This window comes from Podarcis cretensis (assembly GCF_951804945.1).
Source record: "Podarcis cretensis genome assembly, chromosome: Z".
NCBI lineage: Eukaryota > Metazoa > Chordata > Lepidosauria > Squamata > Lacertidae > Podarcis > Podarcis cretensis.
In genome coordinates, this window is record NC_137184.1 from 20,646,652 (window position 1) to 20,666,321 (window position 19,670).

At 43.9% G+C, this 19,670-nt stretch overlaps 1 protein-coding gene and 1 long non-coding RNA gene across 2 annotated transcripts in view; one reads left to right on the forward strand and one right to left on the reverse strand.

Annotated features, from left to right (window-relative positions):
- The window catches only part of MSN (moesin), a 78,222-nt gene that overhangs the window by 43,050 nt on the left and 15,502 nt on the right, over positions 1 to 19,670 (forward strand). Inside the window, exons 3-5 of the mRNA XM_079961338.1 lie at positions 14,578 to 14,673; positions 16,236 to 16,510; positions 19,359 to 19,442. Coding sequence (XP_079817464.1) covers positions 14,578 to 14,673; positions 16,236 to 16,510; positions 19,359 to 19,442 — 455 coding nt within the window. The remainder of the gene's footprint in view (positions 1 to 14,577; positions 14,674 to 16,235; positions 16,511 to 19,358; positions 19,443 to 19,670) is intronic.
- On the reverse strand, positions 1,743 to 9,493 carry LOC307208012. The gene is made up of 3 exons (XR_013834935.1): positions 7,232 to 9,493; positions 6,166 to 6,290; positions 1,743 to 2,895 (listed from the first exon to the last, which is right to left on the reverse strand). It is a non-coding gene; the product is annotated as an uncharacterized lncRNA (long non-coding RNA).

Consider the following 19,670-nt stretch of genomic DNA (forward strand, 5'->3'; position numbering starts at 1 on the left):
TTAAGTTGCAAACATGTTTTAATTGTTGTATCAACAAATTTAGTATGGCCACTTGTTGAGGAAATAATGGATTGATTTTAACTCAGTTGCTTAAATGGCCCTTTTTATCTTTGGTGATCTAAATTATGATTTAAATTGCATTGGTTTTATATTCATACACCTTGTCTACTGGGGATGAGATATACTAGTGTTTTGTAAGAAATAAGTTGGTTAACATCTTAAGGCTGACATGAGCACAAAGAAAGGGCCACGGCATGATCCACCCGTGCTGTGACTGTGTGCATATAAGGATGTAGGTGTGGGTGTTTGTAATCTCTTGTCCCATCTTTGCTTCAGATTTCATTGCATCATTCATTAGGAAATGAATTGAAAATAAAATTGCCAGTAGCCCATCTAGTCTATCATCCTGCTCTCACAGTGGCCAACCATCTAGAGCAGGCTTCCTCAACCTCGGCCCTCCAGATGTTTTGAGACTACACTTCCCATCATCCCTGACCACTGGTCCTGCTAGCTAGGGATCATGGGAGTTGTAGGCCAAAAACATCTGGAGGCCCGAGGTTGAGGAAGCCTGATCTAGAGCACCTCCCTCTCCTGTTGTTTCCAGTAACTGGCATTGCTGCCTCCAACTGCGGAGGCAGAGCATAGCCATTCTGGCTAGTAGCCATCTTCTCCATGAATTTGTCCCATTCTCTGTTAATGGCATCTAAGTTGGTGGTCATCACTGCCTCCTGTGGAAGTGAGTTCCACAGTTGAACTATGTACTGCGTGAGGAAGTCTTTTCTTTTATCAGTCCTGAATCATCCAACCTTCAGCTTCACTGGATGTCCATGATTTCTAGTGTCACAGGGCCACATGATTTAGCTGGAAAAGGAAATGACGAGAGAGCTCTACTGGGCCTCTACTGTCCTAGAAATATCAGAGCCCAGGGATGCTCAAAAGTCAGTCTCACTGCTTTCCAGCAACATTCAGCGCTATGTCAGAGATAAACTTCAAGCAGTTACCAGAGTCTTGAGGATGTGAAGCACACATGCCTCTTGATGATAATAACAGATTGTATAATGTGTCCTGACTGTTCATAGTGCTCCATGCACACTGTCAGCTGCTCCTAGCTACTATCATGTATAAGTCAACCCCAATTGTGGACGCTGCAGGGACAGAACTCAGCTTCGCCAAGTTAAGCTTAAGTCCATATTACCAGTGATTTGAGCAGGGCATTCCTTTAGCAGTATGTCATGCGTAGGGTTACTAGGCATCCGGGGCTGACCTGAAGTCTCTCGTTTTGCCTTGGCCCCTCCTACAGGGGCAGGGGGAGCTTGGATCTCCACATGAGCAGGATCATAGAATCGTAGAACTGTAGAGTTTGAAGATAACCCAAGGGTCATCTAGTCCAACCCCCTGCAACGCAGGAATCTATTGCCCAATGTGGGGCTCGAACCCAAGACCCTGACCCTAGAATCTCATGCTCTACTGGCTGAGCTACCCCCATCTCCCTAATTTAAGGAGTGCCTTAAATTATTACTAATATTATTGTATTAAGAAGACTATGTGTGCATCTTGCAAGCTTCAGCTCAGGAGCAGCTGGCTTCAAATTTTTGCATAGACCCTCCGGGGGGGGGTCATGTCCTCCTCTGCTCTGTCCTCCCCTCTCCTAGTTCTCCATCTTCAGGGCTCAGTCGCAGGAGGAAGCTCAGAGGAAGAATCAATAGGGCCCAATAATAAAAAATAAAGAAAAAATGGGGGGGGGGAATAAATAAATTTGACTTCCGATTAGACTCACTGTATTGTTGTTCCTATTATTGTTTTACACACAGTTTCAAATTACCATTTACTTTCTTTGTTCTTATCAGAAAAAGGAGTTGTCATCTATACTTTTATTTTACAAGAATCATTTGAGTTCTGCCAGGAGATTGTTGGTGTTACAATAATTTTTCAAATACTCTTTAAATTTTTCCATTCGTTCTGTACTTTCTGTATTGGATACCCTCTAACTCTCCCTGTCATCATAGCCAACTGCAAATACTCTATCATTTGGACCGGCCACACTCATTTATTGTAGGTGTTTTCTCACTTTTCCAGTTTCTTGTGATTAAGATCCTGGCTGCTACTGTCAAGTACATAAAAAGTGGTCTAGCACCAGTTTAACTGTCTATCGTGTAATGCAATAAAATTCAAAATTATAACAATTAATTGTACATTTGTTCAAAAACCAAGTGGAAATATTTAGATCAATTAATTCAACAAGATTGATGAGTGTGATCCAGTGATACTAACTTTCCAAAGTCTGATAATCATTTACACCTCCAGTACCCCCTGGCTCCAACCTTCCTCTTAGTTCCAGATTATACCCCACCACCATCAGGGAGAGGTACCGCTCATTTTGAGAACCACTGGTCTAGGCCTTCGGAGTACTAGAAGTACCCAGGAAAGGTTTTTACCTGACTTTTGGCGAGCGCCGCAACCCCAGAGTCGGTTCGCTACGGTCGCGACTGGATCTAATGGTCAGGGGTCCCTTTACCTTTACTGCAGGTCTTGGGCAAAAGGGAGTTCAGAATAGATTCTCCAGGGCAAAGGCCCCAGGAGTCTTGGAGGCATTAGAGTTGGTGGGCTGGCGATGTCTTATTTTTGGCTTCTGAAGTTGCCTTTCTGTAGGAAGACTCATGAATCCAGGAAGTTGCTGCTACGCCAATGCCTTGATAAAAAATCTAATTGCCTTTTTTTTTTTTTTTAAATCATTGCCCTGGAACTCGGCAACTGTCTCTGGACAATTGCAATGGGAGGAAGTTGATTTGCAAAGGAAATAACCCATTCAGCTCTGGCCACAATGGGAAATAAAACCGATTGTTCCATACTTTATTTTTGCTGCCTGACTGAATGTTCTGGCTTGCCCAGCCTGCCCTGTGGTAGAAGAAAAATAAAAACAGCTTGGCTAAGAGACTCTTCTCTCTCTCTCTCTCTCTCTCTCTCTCTCTCTCTCCTACAGAGCATTGTTGGAGCCCTGTTTTCAGTTCTGCAACTTTGCAAATGACGCAGTTGCATTGGGCTGTTAGCATAATGGAGGACTGAAGTAAGATTACGTGGCTAGTAGCCACAAACTCCCAAAACAAAGGCATGGTGGCTGCCAGGCAATATAAGAGACTCTGCCCCCACCCCCAGTTTTGTATCAGGCTATTTAAGCCACCACCATGCCAGCCACTTCGTACCCTAAATAATGGGGATGGTGAAAGATGATGATCATCATTAAAGTTATTGCCCACCCTTCATTAGCAGGGTTTACAACAATTAATTTTTTTTTAAAAAAAGTTAAAACAGATTGCAATCGCAGGAATAGGTAGGGTGGGCCTTGAAAACAACCACATCCCAGAGTAAAGAGGTGTGTCTTAAGCATTTGCCAGAAGCTATATAGTGTCAGGTGCATCTTTGTGAGGAGGAAGTTCCACAACTTAGGGGCTGCCACAGATAAGGCCCTTCCTGGACTGCTACCATCCCAAAAGGTTGTTAGAACTGCCAACAGGGTTCCCTTCTGCCTTAACATTCGGAGGGTCTGTAGGAAAGGCAGCAGTGTTTCAGATATTTGGGACCTGATTTGGTGAAGGCTTTGGACCCAGAATTGGACTGGCAGCCAATGCACCTGCTTTAAAGACCAACTCTAGCTGCCAGTAATCTGGCCGCTGCTTTTGGGGCCAGCTGATGGCCATTCTGCAAATCAGTAACTTTGCTTAAAATTCATTGGCCCTGATTCTCCTGTAAGCTTTTAAAATGCTTTTAAAGGCTTTTAAAATGCCAAATTAGTACCATAGTTGTAGTTGGCTTCTGATTTTGAAATGCTGATGCATGTGGTGGGTTTGTTTCTGTTCCAGACTGATAAGGCCTTAGGGAAGTGATAAGTTAACAAGAGTGTTTCAAAGCAAACAATTTATTTTGCGGAGTGAAATACACTGGAACCTTGGGTTACGTACCGTCCTCCTTACGAACACTTCGGGTAATGAGCTCCGCTAACCTGGACGTAGGTCTCCTGGTAGTGAACTTTGCCCTGGGATGCAAGCAGAAGTTGTATGCCGGCGGCGTGGCGGCAGCAGGAGGCCCGATTAGCGAAAGCGCATCTCAGATTAAGAATGGTTTTGGGTTAAGAACGGACCTCTGGAACGAATTAAGTTCTTAACCTGATGTACCACTGTATATACAGTATATACATACAGTATATATATATATATACAGTATATACAGTGGTACCTCCGGTTATGAACTTCTTAACCTGAAACTGTTCTTAACCTGAGGTACCACTTTAGCTAATGGGGCCTCCCGCTGCTGCCATGCCACCGCCACGCGATTTCTGTTCTTATCCTGAAGCAAAGTTCTTAACTGGAGGTACTATTTCTGGGTTAGCGAAGCCTGTAACCTGAAGCATCTGTAACCCGAGGTACCACTGTACTCAGTTTATACATCTATGTGAACTGTTTGTGTATGTGAATGAAACCCTAGAATTGCATTAAAAATAAAATAGGCCACATTATTCTAATGGAGAGAATTTAAGGCAATGTGTTTCACATGGCTTTCGAATTGCAGCTAGTGGTACCTCGGGTTTAATAACAGTCCTGTTTACGAATGATTTGGTTTACAAACTCCGCAAAACCAGAAGTAGTGTTCTGGTTATTGAACTTTACCTTGGTCTAAGAACGGAATCAGAACAGTGGAAGGGTACCAGCGGCAGGAGGCCTCATTAGGGAAAGCACACCTCGGTTTAAGAACGGATTCTGTTTAAGAACGGACTTCCAGAATATATTAAGTTCGTAAACTGAGGTACCACTGTATATGTCTTCTCTCCTCAAACATAACTCCAGGGCGACCAACTTCTGTATTCTTGAAGGGCTGCAATATTTTCCCAGTGCAGGGACCAGAATCATGTGTTTTAAATGGCTATCTTTATAGAGAAAAGGTAGGCCTCCGATTGTGGGCAGAGCTCCAAATGAGAGCCCTCTCCTCCATGAATTTGTCTAATCCTCTTTTAAAGCTATCTAGGTTGGTGGTCGTCCCTGCTTCCTGTGGGAGTGAGTTCCATAGTTTAACTATGCACTGCTGTCTCAGCAGCCTTATCTTTATCCCGCTTCTTATGGCAGTTTTGGAAACCTAGCTAGGCAGTCCCTCTCCTGCCCAGTCAGGCTTGATTGCTGCTCCCTTTTATTTGAATCTTGTCAGTCCCATCTGGAAACGTAACTCTCTCACACAGAGCAATGCAGTGAGGCCTGGTAAGGAGGGAGCTGTGCAGGAGCCCCCGCCATAGCTGGCCCGGCCCCACCCTCTTGGCAGGAAATGAGGCAGCAGCCTTGAGGGGAAGTCCTGAGCTTGAGACGTGTCCCGTGAAACTGCACTGCTGTTTAGCTTGCAGTGGGCCGTTCTCTCCTCGTCTGCCTGGCAGGAAGGAGTAGCTCTTCAGCCAAATTGTGTGTGCACTTCCAAGTGCTCTGTCAGTTGGTTTGGACCTCAAGGTTTTTCTTCTCCTTTATTCTTTATTTTTTTGAACCCAACCCATTTGTGGCCTAAGCATCCCTTCTCCATGCTGCAAATACATGGGCAGCTAGGAGACTCCCTCTGGCCAGTCTCCAGAACTCAGAGGAAACTGGTGACTAAATGCTTCCTCTGAACGACGTCGTCTCCTGGACCTTTCCAGCTTCCAGCCCCTTCCATAATTTTATCCTATAATATTTCCTTCTGTGCCTCTTACAGGAGCTTCAGTGAAGTGGATGAATGTTGGTTGTATCTGGTTTGTAGTGTAAAATTGTGGAGATTAGATGTTAATTAGCCAGCTTTGCCCCTCAGATAGTGGTAGGTTTCACCTTAAGGTTTTACCTATCCTTTGGAGGTATGAGAGGAGCAGACTAACAATGCAAGTGTTTGTAATTTCCTAAAAGTTTTTGCTAGCACAAGCTGAGCAGTTTTCTGAACATCTGTGGGAATACGTTCCTGAGAAACAGCAGCAGATGGAAACTGAAATTATGACACAAGGTTTTCCTTGCTTTGAAACAGCTTATGTTTCCTCTTGAGTTTTGCAACCTTGCATGGCTGCAGATTGCCTCAAATTCAAGATGGTAGCCCTAGGGTGGATATAAAGGACAGGCCTGTACCTGTGTGTATTGATATAGGCAAGCACGCGTGCGCGCACACACACACGTTACAAGTTATTTCTTCATCTTTGCTAAGACTAGGCAATTTTAAAGAGACGTTGTGTCCCAGACTGTGCCTGTTACAACTCCTTCTCACCCCTTCCAAGCTCAGGTTAATTCATGGTGACATAACTTTAAAAAACGAAACAAAGCAGTGTAGTTAGGTAAGTGAGTACACTGAGTTCATTCTTACTTATTTCATGAAATTTATATACTACTTGACCAAAAAACCCCTCAAAACTCAGTGTGGTTTACCAAAAGAATAAAGCAAGAGTTAAAAAAGCTAAAAATAAAATAAAATTCAAACCTTCAGAACATAATCTATGATAAGATAAAAACCAGGTTAAAAGTACATGTCAACATTCTGTGTATCTCGATAGGCAAGCCTGAACAGAAATGTTTTCGGCAGGTGCCAAAAAGAATATGGTGAAGAAACACCTGATGTCAACAGGCAGGGAGTTCCAAAGTGTGGATGTTGCTGCTCTAAAAATATATGCTTTGTTACTGCATGGTGAGATAAATGGGCCATTGGCCTGTTCCAGCAGGCTCTTAGGTTCTCATGGTTCGTCTTCATACAAGGCAATTTCCAGAGTTCCTGATGTCTGAGATAGTAATTCGAAATGTTGCTTCCACCGGCGACTAGCTTGGGGGTCATTTCCTTGTGCTATGAAGATCCTAATTATAATTGATGGGATTTCAATGGTGCTCATGCAAAATGCCAACATTTAAAGCCCTAAATGGCCCAGCCCTCTATACCTGAAGAAGCGCTTCTACCCTCGTCATTCAGCCCAGACACTGAGGTCTAGCTCCAATAGTTTTCTGGTGGTTCCCTGATCGCAAGAAGTGAGGTTACAGGGAACCAGGCAGAGGGCCGTCTCAGTAGTCGCAGCTGCCCTGTGGACTGCTCTCCCATCAGATGTCAAGGAGATACAACCTTTAGAAGACATCTGAAGGCATCCTTGTACAGTTTTTAAGGTTTTATTACATTTCTGTATATGCTGGAAGCCGACCAGAGGGGCTGAGGCAACTCAGTCAGATAAGCGGGATACAAATAATAAAATTCTTCTTCTTACTTCTCCATGGGCCAGCTCTGTTGATCTCTCTCCTTCTGCTTCTCTTATTGGCACCCACAATCTTCCCGCTGGAGATGGCCTCAGTCACCTTCCTTTCCTCCTCTAATGTGAGGCTGCTTCTGGCTTCTAGAAATGTTGAATTTGTATGGCTATATGGAATAAAACTGCCCTACTGTGCTGGGGTGGGGGCTCTTATGGCTTCTCCTGAAGCAACACAGCCTCCTGAACCGCTGTTAGCCTTTCAGCAGGGAAACTGAAACAGAGGCCTGTAGGTGTGAATGTGGCTGCCCCCATCTAGATGGAAAGACTGCCTTGAGAACAGCATGTCATTTTAGCCCTTTGGATCAGGCCATTTTCCTCCCACCTCACATAACAGTCACCCTCCAACCATTATGCTGACGCAGTGATGGGCATTTTCTTTCATCCCGAATGCCAGAAGAAGCCTTTTTTCCTTCTGTGTCTGTTTCGAATGACCTCCCCCACAAGTCAGAAATGTAGAACGAACCACAGAATGATGCACTGCAGACTTGTGAGGAGTTTCATTAAAGGTCCCAAGTGTGGATTGAGAGAGGAAGGTCATAGAATTATAGCGTTGGGAGGGACACCACAGCTCATCTAGCCCAATCCCTTACAATGCAGGAATCACAGCTAAATAATATCGGACTAAAGATATCCAGATTTAGTTGGGACACTTGCTTAGGGTGAAGTCCTCTTCAGCCCCACCAGATGATCTTCTAAGGAAGCCTGCAAGAGGATTGAGCCTTTACCTGGGGCAGCAGCCTCATAGTGCCAAGCAGGTTAAATCTGATACAAGGACTGCAGCTGTCATTGAGCCTAAGCTGATGCAGCATACTTGCAGAGCGCCACCCCCCACCTGCCGCCTTACCTGGTCTTTGCCGGCAGTGCTGCTGTTGCCACCAGTGTTCAACAGGGCAGGGCTGGCAGGTGGCACCAGGTGCCCTATGATGGTTGCTGCTCTGAATTCTACTTTGGTCCAAGAGTAATACCCTAGTCCAGTTATGCATTATTCCTAGTAAGTACGTCATGGAAATAATTCCATTTCCATCACCACACCAACTTGATTCCTGATTGCCTTCCTGTGCTCTTGAGAAAATGTGCCTTATCATTAGTACTGTGATTGGTTCAATAAAGTACAGTAAAGCTCAAATTGCAGAAATTGTTCTGTTCCTCACCCTGTGACAGCTGCAATCATTTTAACTGTTCTGTTGGTTCCAAGGGCCAATCTACACAGGAGATTAAAAAGCCATGGTTTGGCATGTTCAGCTATAAGTAGTAGGCTCTAGATCAGCGGTTCCTAAAGTGTGTGGTAAAGGAGCGGTAGGATTAAGCTAATCAGTTTTGTTGAATTAAATAAACTCAATACTTTCAACTGGATTGTGAATGAATGTGCAATTTATTGTTACTTGATTTTGATTTTATTGTGTTGTTATTTTCCTTAGTGGGTGGTGCAAAGCGCCATTCTGAATAACAGCGTCTGAATGCCACTCATTACTAACAACCAACGGATTAGTAAATTTAGATCACATTGTCTGATACCAGGGGCAGTGCAAAAGAAAATGCTGTCTCTCAAACAGCATGCTACAACCATACTTGACAGGACTATGAGGACAAACTGAAGCAACCCTATGTTACCCTTTTAGAGGAAGGGTGAGATAAAAATGGAGCAGTTTTTGTTATTGCATGTGTGTGAACCTGAAGATAATGGAAATTCCCCAACTGAGGCAGGAGCCCAACTTTTGGATATTGTATGACTAATGTCTATTTTGAGACTTGGCTTACTTAATTAGCACCTCAGAGATAGGCCAAGTTCCAGTCAGTCTCTGCTTTGGAATTCCATTCTTCACTATGAATGAAACAATTACATGGCATTTGAATTTTACTGAAGGCAATGGTCAGGGATGTAAAATGACCTGGAGGGCAAAAGTCCAAGCTAGGTTTTGAGGATTTTTTTTTTCTTTTTAGGAGAGTGATTTGCTTTCACCTTGGGCAGCTAGGTGCAATGTTTTCTTTAGAGTGATTGCTATTTGTTTTCTTGAGGGTTGTTTTTGTTTTTTGCAGGGGGGGGTGTTTAACTATCCCTCTCAAGTGAGAAGGTAGCTTTGACCCTGCCAACTTGGTATCACAGAATTCCTGATTTCTCAAGATGGTCCCTATGGTCCTTTCAGTCAGGCCTAGCAAAAATTAAGGGAACACACTGATATGGTGGGATGGGAGGGTTTTTTATATTGATGTGTCTTGTGCTAAAATAGCTCACACAAATGCACATTCATTCATTCATTTATTCATTTATTTTTATTACCCGCTTTCTTTTATCTGTCTTGGAATCCAGAGTGGCACACATGAAGATGGTCTCCCATCCAGGCACTGACCAGACCCAAAACCTGCTTAGCTTTAGCAAAGTGGTGGCCCTATGTTCCTTGAACATGTGCTGCCAAGAACTTGTGGTTGGTTTTGTTTTTTTGCTGAAAGGGAGCATATCCTATGTTCTTTATTAACTGTGGGTGTGTCTGAGTGATTGTATCACCAGCTCCAAGACCAATTAATCTATAACTAAAACTGTGTCTGTGTAAAATGCCTTTTGGTGTGGAAACGGTCGTTCTTCTGCAAATACCATTTTTTGAAATCTGCCCTACCAATAGGATCTGAAGGTCATACTTGGCAGTATAAGGATAGTTTAAGAAATGCAGGTCACCCCTGGTCCTCTTGAAAATTGTGGTATGTAGAACATTCTGGGCTACTCAAGGCAATAACCAGTGATATTAATGAGAGGTGATGCTAGATTTTCCATTTTCACTTTGCCAGGTGATCCTGGAAAAAATGGGCCGGCATGCCAAGACAACACTCCTTAGCTTTTCTCCAGCCATAATTTATTTTAATTATTTCTTAGCTGTTGTTCAAAATAAAATCTTCCCACAGCGACTCGCAACACTTAAAAAGCGATTTTAAAACTATATAAAATATAATGCTGTGCCCTCACCACAGCAGTGGTTCACTACGAAGCTTCTGTGTAATCATAGCTGGGTGTTCCAAAACAGAACAAGCAAATGGACGCTACTTCACATCACCCAAATAAATGTTTTTAAAGCCTGCCTTGCACTGCCACAGCAAGGGGGGTGGTGAGGGCGCTGTGTGGGTGATGCACCTCAGAAGAGAGAGGGGAGCCTGTACAGTGTAATGGCTAAGAATGCTTGGCTAGGACATGGGAGACCAGGGTTCGAATCCCCACTTCACCATGAAGCTCACTGGGTAACCTTGGGCCAGTCATTTGCTCTCAGATTAACTCACCTCACAGGGTTTTTGTGAGGATAAAATGGAGGGGGAGAAGTGTGCGTGCACCCCCTTGTGCTCCTTGGAGGAAAGATGGGATATAAATGCAATAGATAATAATAACTAAATAAACTCAAGCATAGCCTATGAGAGTTACAATGGCGGGGGCCACTAGGTGGCGCATCGGAAGATGGCTGACAATAACATCTCTCCGACCCACACGAGGTAATTTGGAGGCTATGATGGGGGTAATTACCCTCCTTAACCCCCCCAGGATTATGGGGGGGACGGCCCTTGCCTGCTGTGCCCTATACCACCCCCGAATTTGTGGGGGTGGGGGCACTAGGCACAAAGCCCTCCTGTGGGATTTTCGGCACTCCTCGACGCCGTCCCCGATTCGCGCCGCTGGTTGCAATGATCTTTAAAAGAAATAATTTGGACATGATTAATTGCACATACATCAAGGAAAAAGGGGAGTAAATACTGCTGATAGAAGAGATCTCTGATAACAAGACAACAATAAAATATGAGAAGAACGTCAAGATACGGTAATGACTGAGGGGGGAGGGGGGAAAAAACCTGCCTCTACCTTTTTATGTGATTTAACAAGAATCCCCCTCCCCTAATGAGTCAGAAATTAAGGACTTAAGCTGTGGATTTAAGGCTGTGTGGAGATAAACTTTCGATCCAAAGCAATGTTTCAAGATGAAGCTGGAAAGCTAAGAGTTTTGGAGTGACGCAGTCAGGAAAAAATGCCGTTCGCCATTTTGTGAGGCATTGTGGGAGCTCTTGGGTCTGGGAGGAGAAAGAGAGAAATAGAGTTGTTTACATATCGTGAATCAACTCCTCGGTGGGACTTAAGAGCGACAAATGCCAAAATTTACGATGGATAAAGTGATGTTATCTATGAAGGAGATATATGGAAACCATCTGGACTTAGTGGAGGAACGGGAAATCCACACAGGATTATTACACTTGCTATCGGCTTAAGGAGACTAACAGAAGAGATCGTAAAGGAAAAAGAGAAATTATACGAACAAGATATGATGTGGCAACACCAAGATAAGACTGGATAGAATTATGAACTTTGTTTGAACTGATTGGGACTGATTTGGACATTAACGCAGTAATAAGAAGATGATCTGAATTCCCCTTTGGATCTTGAAGTATGGGTTCCCCCAACAAAATTTAAAAATTTGGCTTTGTAATTCGGAATTTATATGATGTGATTTAATTTGATGTGATTGGCCAGTTAATAAAAATTATTTATAAAAAAAAAAAAGAGAGTTACAATGGCTCCAGATCTTTGCTGCTACTACTGTGTGTTGCTTTGGGCCGTCCCTTTTCCCTTATAATGGTTTGCCCCTGTGAAGACCCCTTTGCTGACAAATTCATATTGTGAGAAGGATGGTGTCTGGGTGCCCACATCTGGGGAGGAAGAATATTATTATTACTTAATTACTACATTTATTTGTTGGGGTTTATTTTTACTAAGGTAACTCAAGTGGACGTGCACTATAAATAATTGCAAATAAATGTTGACGAGCTGCCCTACTAGCATAGGACAGGGTGAACTGCAAGAACCTGGTTTGCAGCTGAAAATTGTGTTCATAGCAATCTGTCAGCGGGTAGGGACTGGCCTTCATTTTTAAATTCCCTTACCCATTTCCTAATTGTTCCAAATTTTAATCCAAATGTAAAAAAGTACTCACGGTACAGTCCTTAAGTGATTTTAGCGTTGGAAGAATTGACCGCTAATGCCTCACAGTCTCGCAGCTTTGTACCATCAAAGGAAGCGTTCTATCCGATGTGTTGCAGCTCCGACCCCCTCACTCTCAGAGCTTGGCGGGGAAGGGGGAGCCCACTTTTGACGCCCACCACTTTTGACGCTACCCCTTATTTCACAGCAGGGAAGACGACTGTCATATCCTGCAGTGCTGTTTGCCAGTCTTTATTTGTAGTATATTCATATCCCGCCTTTCCTCCAGAGAGCTAAAGGTGGCATGCATACTTCTCCTCCTTCCCATTTTATCTTCACAGCAACCTTGTGAGGTAGACTAGACTGAGAGAGGCAGCAACTGGCTCAAAGTCACAACCAGGAAGCTTCATGACCAAGTGGGGATTTCAACCCTGGTTCCTCCCAGGTCCTAGTCCTCATTTTATCCCTACAACAACCCTGTGAGGTAGGTTAGGCTGAGAGGCAGTGACTTGTGACCACAGGTCACTTCATGGCTAAGTGGGAATTTGAACCCTTATCATCCACAGGTCATAGCCCAGCAGTCTTAAAGACTGCACCACAGTGGCTTAAATAAGCAAGCTTTTTATCAGAGAGGAACCCACAAAATTATCTTAAGCAGAAGGAAGTGTCCAGTTATATGAGCCTGCACAGCTGAGGGAAAGATTCCAGTGTCTCTTTAGCCAAAATGTGACCCAAAATAAACCAGCAAGCTTTTGAGTCCACCAGAACTCTTCCATCAGGTGGGATGCTAATCAAGGGTGTGAGAAAATAAAACTGCCTTGGTTCTGCAGCTATAATGCATACGTTGGTAAAAAATGCATTTCTCTTTAGTTGTGATTCCTGCACTGCAAGGGGGTTGGACTAGATGACCCATGGGGTCCCTTTAAATTCTGTGGGTGTTGTCATGAAGAACAGTTACACTTCAGAATTCACTACACCATTGTAGCGATCACTATCCATGTGAAAGGTGGTTTTGAGGAACTAGTTTGACAGGTCCATACGAGTTCTGCCTGCTCCTCTCCCACACTCCTATAAATCAGGCCTGCCAATCCCTCAAACATATGAGAGGGCTGAATTCCCTATTTTGATTCTGCCCCACCTCTTCCTTCAAGAGGCTCAAGGTGGCATAGATGGTTCCCCCCCCCCACTTACTCCCCACAACAAGGCTGTGAGGTAGGCCCAGAGTCATCCATTTGCCTTGGGAAAAAGGCTGTGTAGTCTGTGTGGGCTGTTGAGAGGGGGTGCAGTTAGGGAGGCTTATTTTGTTGCTCTGAGCCAGTGTGTGATACCTGCCCCCCACACACATGGGGCAGCGGGGCTACCTCACAGGGTTGTTTGTGAGGATAAAATGGTGAGAAAGACAACCACGTACACCACCTTGAGTTCCTTGGAGGAAATAAGTAGGGCTAGAAATGTAATTAGTAAGTAAAAGTCTTGGTATAAGAACAGCTAAAAAAAAACTAGACCATATTGGATAGTGTAAAATATAACAGAAGGTATCCTTCCCCCCCCCCGAGGTTTGCTACTTACAAGAGGATTTTAGGGCCTCTTAACATCATCAGTTGAAAACAGGCACTAGACATTCAAGCTGATGAGGGAGTTACATTTTTCTTGGTTTTCTTGGAGTCCTATGAATTCTTGGCCTCAATGCTGTTAGAGCTAATGTGCCTTACCCCTAAGAAGAAAACAGGCTGTTAGCATCTATAAACACACCATAACTTGAATGATTATGTGTGCCTTTCTTAATGCAATTAGAGTTTTGTGCTTTAAGACAGCAACATTTTATAAGGCTTTCTTGTCTTTTCCCTCGTCCCCCCCCCCCCGGATATTTATCTGTCAGACTTTGAAGAGCTGGCATCACTGGATCAAGTTCATAAGTTTTGTTGAATCAGTTAAACTAAACAGTTTAAATTGGATTTTAAATAAATGTGCAATTCATTGTTACTATTTTGAATTTTATCGTGTTGTTAATGGTTCGTGCAAGCCGCTATTCTGAATAATGTTTCTTACAGGGTAGGGGCGCTGGGGATAAGCTTATGGAACGGGAGTGGGAGAATGGGCAATAGTGTTTCTGGAGTGAGGGGGTAAGCAAAAGTTAAAATGTTTGTTTTTGCTTTTAAAATCTTCACCACTGGATCTTAATGTGCGGTTTCACTGGTAAGCACTTTCTTTCTTTCCTTTGTTGAACTTTCCCCTGTTTTTATGCCACTGGGTGTTCCTGGAGATATGTAACACCTTTCCTAGGCCACATCTGAGCTCAAATACAACCACCTGTAACTTTTGCTTAAAAAGTACCTTTCTCTTTGGTTTTCCCAAACAGGTTGTGAAAACAATAGGTCTGAGAGAGGTTTGGTTTTTTGGACTCCAGTACCAGGATACCAAGGGCTTCTCTACATGGCTGAAACTCAACAAAAAGGTAATTACTGATGTGGGCATATGTCATCCTTTGTTTTATTGTCTGCATTTTAATAGATTTCTTTTTTATATTGTTTTAATTATATTAGAGCTTACTGACTTTTTAAACTGTTGTTATCTATCTATCATCTATGTAGCTAAGCTTTCTTTATTTTATCTGAGTCATTTTAATTCGTGTTAGTTGCCTTGAATCCCAGTCAGAGGAAAGGGAATATATAAATAAATATAATTATAGACATACCTGTTTACTTGCTGCCTCACCCACAAAAGACAAGGTCCCACTTTTTTGAGAAGCAGCAGTTTCTTTATTTTTCTTTTTTTAGTGTTTCTCCAGAGCAGTAGGAGAAACCCCAGCAAAAATTTTTTTAAAAAAAAAAATCAGGTTGCACCAAGAAACTGCTGCCTTAACTTAACAGGAGTTGCAGTCTAAGGATAAATACCCCTGAACCCTGACTTTATTAGGAAGAAAAGATCTGGGTATGTTCTGTTTGTAAAAAATATGTTTTTGATTATTTTCAGTTACAAGTGAATTAGATATAAAAAAGGAGAAAAGAAAAAGTACCGTATTTTTCGCCCCATAGGATGCGCCTAGTTTTTTTGGGGGGAAATAAAGAAAAAAAATTTATTTCCCCCCCAGGTGCGGGGCTGGGGCGGGGGAAGCCCGAGCTTCCCCCGACCCCAGCCCCCAGAACAAGCTGCTATCCGCAAGCCGTGGGAGAGCTTCGCGCGGCTCTCCCACGGCTAGCGGAGCGCTGTGCGAAGTCCGAAGCTTGGGGCGTGCTGAGCTCAGCGTGCCGCAAGCTTCTGGGTGCAGGCAAGCTCTCCGCTAGCCGTGGGAGAGCTGCGTTTCCCATGGCTAGTTGATAGCTTCCTGAAGCCTGGAGAGCGAGAGGGGTCGGTGCGCACCGACCCCCCTTGCTCTCCAGCCTTCAGCAAAAGCCTGCATTCGCCCCATAGGACGCACACACATTTCCCCTTCATTTTTGGAGGGGAAAAAGTGCATCCTATAGGGCGAAAAATACGGTAATATCTACAATAACAACAGCTGTACAGAGCCATCACAAAAGTGGTCGTTCATTGAATGTACAATAGTTGAATGTAAGTGTCATTCCACAAATGTTCTCATAGGGAACAGGGGGAGGTGGGATTATCTAGGGGGCACTGGAGTTGATGATCTAAGACTCCTGCTACGTAACTTTAATTCAGACATTTGGGAAACAGTTATCACCCAATGCATTAAGAATTTGCTGAACAGTTAAGTAGTTACTAAATCTGGTGTCTAAGACTATTGATAAATTACTACCAGACTCTGAAAACTAGTGTTGCCGGATCAAGTTAATCAATTTTGTTGAATTAAAACTAAACAGTTTTGATGGATTCTGATTAATATGCAGTGAATCATTACTGTTTTGAAATGCGCTACTGTCTTACTTAAACCACTATTCTGAATAACACTTTTTTATGGGGTGGGCACTGGGCTTGAGTCTATGGCCCGCGTGTATGTGTGTGGCCTGAAAAGGTTTGGGAACCACTGATCTAGACCTTGTTACCAATTCGCTGCAGGTAACAGCGCAGGATGTCCGCAAAGAGAGCCCGCTGCTTTTCAAATTCCGTGCCAAATTCTACCCAGAGGATGTGGCAGAGGAGCTGATCCAGGACATAACCCAGCGCCTGTTCTTCCTCCAAGTGAAGGAGGGCATCCTGAACGATGACATCTACTGTCCCCCAGAAACTGCCGTCCTGCTGGCTTCCTATGCTGTCCAGTCCAAATATGGCGACTTCAACAAGGAGGTGCACAACCCTGGTTACCTTACTGGCGACAAACTGCTTCCTCTAAGGTAGGTCAGATTTGACACATGCTTTTAGCCTTATGGGAAGTGTACTACTTCCTTGTGACTTTCACCATTCATATTCTTCCAGTGGATCTAAATGGCAGTAAAAAAAGGTGCAGTTTGTTAACTTCCATAAGAGTGCTCTCAGTGTAAAGACAATCAGCTGCTAGCCTAAGAGTGACTCAGTCCTGTCTGCTCCCCACAGACAGTTGCTCCAGCTGGGGATAGACCTATCTGTCTATCTCCAGTCTATGCCTCATTCATGTTGTTACACATAATTGCCTTCTGTAGTCACATTTCTATTTGTGTGGAAACAGATAAGACTCATTTAAATGAAGGAGAGGGCTACAGATGGCTGTTAGCCACATATTTTATGCTCTTCCTCCAGTTCTAGGCAGCAATGCTTCTGAATACCAGGTGCTGGAAACCACAGGAGGGGAGGGTGTGGTACTTGTGCTTAGGTCCTGCTTTCCCTTGGGGGCATCTGGTTGGCCACTGGACTATAGGTGGGTCTTTGGCCTGATCCAGCAGGCTCCTCTTAAGTTCTTAAATCCAGGGGGGCATAAGAAGAGTCCTGCTGGATCAGTCCAAAGGCCCATTTCAGCCAGTGTATTGTTTACCACAGTCACCAGATGTTGCTAGGAAGCACACAAGCAAGACACGACAGCAACTTCTTCTGCTCATGTTCCTTAACAACATATTCATAGAATCATAGAGTTGGAAGAGACCACAAGGGCCATCGAGTCCAACCCCCTGCCAAGCAGGAAACACCATCAGAGCACTCCTGACATATGGTTGTCAAGCCTCTGCTTAAAGACCTCCAAAGAAGGAGACTCCACCACACTCCTTGGCAGCAAATTCCACTGTCAAACAGCTCTTACTGTCAGGAAGTTCTTCCTAATGTTTAGGTGGAATCTTCTTTCTTGTAGTTTGGAACATTGCTCCGTGTCCGCTTCTCTGGAGCAGCAGAAAACAACCTTTCTCCCTCATCTATGTGACATCCTTTTATATATTTGAACATGGCTATCATATCACCCCTTAACCTCCTCTTCTCCAGGCTAAACATGCCCAGCTCCCTTAGCCGTTCCTCATAAGGCATCGTTTCCAGGCCTTTGACCATTTTGGTTGCCCTCCTCTGGACACGTTCCAGTTTGTCAGTGTCCTTCTTGAACTGTGGTGCCCAGAACTGGACACAGTACTCCAGGTGAGGTCTGACCAGAGCAGAATACAGTGGCACTATTACTTCCCTTGATCTAGATGCTATACTCCTATTGATGCAGCCCAGAATTGCATTGGCTTTTTTAGCTGCCGCGTCACACTGTTGGCTCATGTCAAGTTTGTGGTCAACCAAGACTCCTAGATCCTTTTCACATGTACTGCTCTCAAGCCAGGTGTCACCCATCTTGTATTTGTGCCTCTCATTTTTTTTGCCCAAGTGCAATACTTTACATTTCTCCTTGTTAAAATTCATCTTGTTTGTTTTGGCCCAGTTCTCTAATCTGTCAAGGTCATTTTGAAGTGTGATCCTGTCTTCTGGGGTGTTAGCCACCCCTCCCAGTTTGGTGTCATCTGCAAATTTGATCAGGATGCCCTTGAGTCCATCATCCAAGTCGTTGATAAAGATGTTGAATAAGACAGAGGCACACCACCTCCTACTGTGGAGGCAAGGCACAGGCAAACACTAGTGTACTAGCTGAGCCTTTCTCGGTCATTGCTAATAGTTCCCCACTCTCACCTCTCTGCCCTAGAGTCTGGTTTTCTCTAATTTGTGCTGCAGTGTGGCAGAGTTAAGGAAAACCAGGGGTCTTGTATTTCCTGCTTGGGTAGAATTCTCTTCCGAAGCCTTGCTGGCAAAAAACAAGAGAGATTGGGAAATATAGAAGCAGCAGAAAAAGATAGCTTAGCACCTTCTCATTCAGACTCCAAAGCTTCCTACAAGGTTGAACAAGCACTCCCTCTCCATCCAATCTTTGAGCAGGCATGGGAGGTTCAAGAGAAGGACTCGCCTTGCTTGCTCACAAAACTGCCTGTCAGCACTGACTTTGGACTCCCATGGAATAGCAGCACCGTGGGGTTGCCACATTCAAGCACAACAGCCACACTCTCCTCTCCTGTGGTTTCCAGCAGCCGGGATTCAGAAGCATCACTGCCTCCAACTATGAAGGCAGAGCATAGCTATCATGGCTAGTAGTCCTCAATAACCTTATTCCTATCCATTAATTTGCCCAGTCCTCTTTTAAAGCCATCTAGATTGGTGGCCATTACTGCCTCCTGTGGGAGTGTGTTCCATAGTTTCTCTGTACTACTTGAAGAGAAGCCCTTTCTTTTACTTGTACTGCATCTTCCAACATTCATCTTCATTGGATGTCTGTGAGTTTCCTCTCTCCACTTTCTCCATGTCATGCATACTTTTATAAACGTGTCATGTCACCTCTTACTTGCCTTTTCTCTGAACTGTCTCAGACATTGCAACATTTCTTCGAAGGGGAGTCACTCCATCCCCTTGATCATTTTAGCTGCCCTATTCCAATCCTTTCCTACTCTGCATTATCCTTTTTGAGATGAGGAGACCAAAAGTGTACATGTACACAATATTCCAAATGTGGGGCTCTCAGATGATTGACAGATGACCAGGCCTGGCCAACTGCCTGCATCCGGTTCCCCACCTTTGTATTAGGTAGAAGCACCAGAGAACAACTCTCAGACCACTGATTGAGCTTAGGGGACTACATTTTCCTCTGTACAGATAGAGGAAGTTTGAAAAATAAATTCCCCACAAGCTTCCTTTGCCACAGTTTTACATGTATGGAAGCTGCTTATCTCTTGATGTGCTTTGCTGTTCTTTGCTTCCTAGGGTTTTGGAGCAGCACAAACTTAACAAGGATCAGTGGGAGGAAAGGATCCAGGTGTGGCATGAAGAACATCGAGGAATGCTCAGGTAAGGCTGAAATTATAGCAATAATTGGTTTGTGTTGTATAAGAGCATCTTTTGTTCATAATATAGCTTCATCTTTAAATATTCAAAGTGCGTCACAGAAGTCAATGCAGTAATGAATGAATTTTATTATTTTGGTCACAGACCAGTTCCAGCCCACATACAATATCAAGGAAGTCATAAAACACAATAGGGATACATTTGAATTTGCAATTAGGGACAATACAGGGA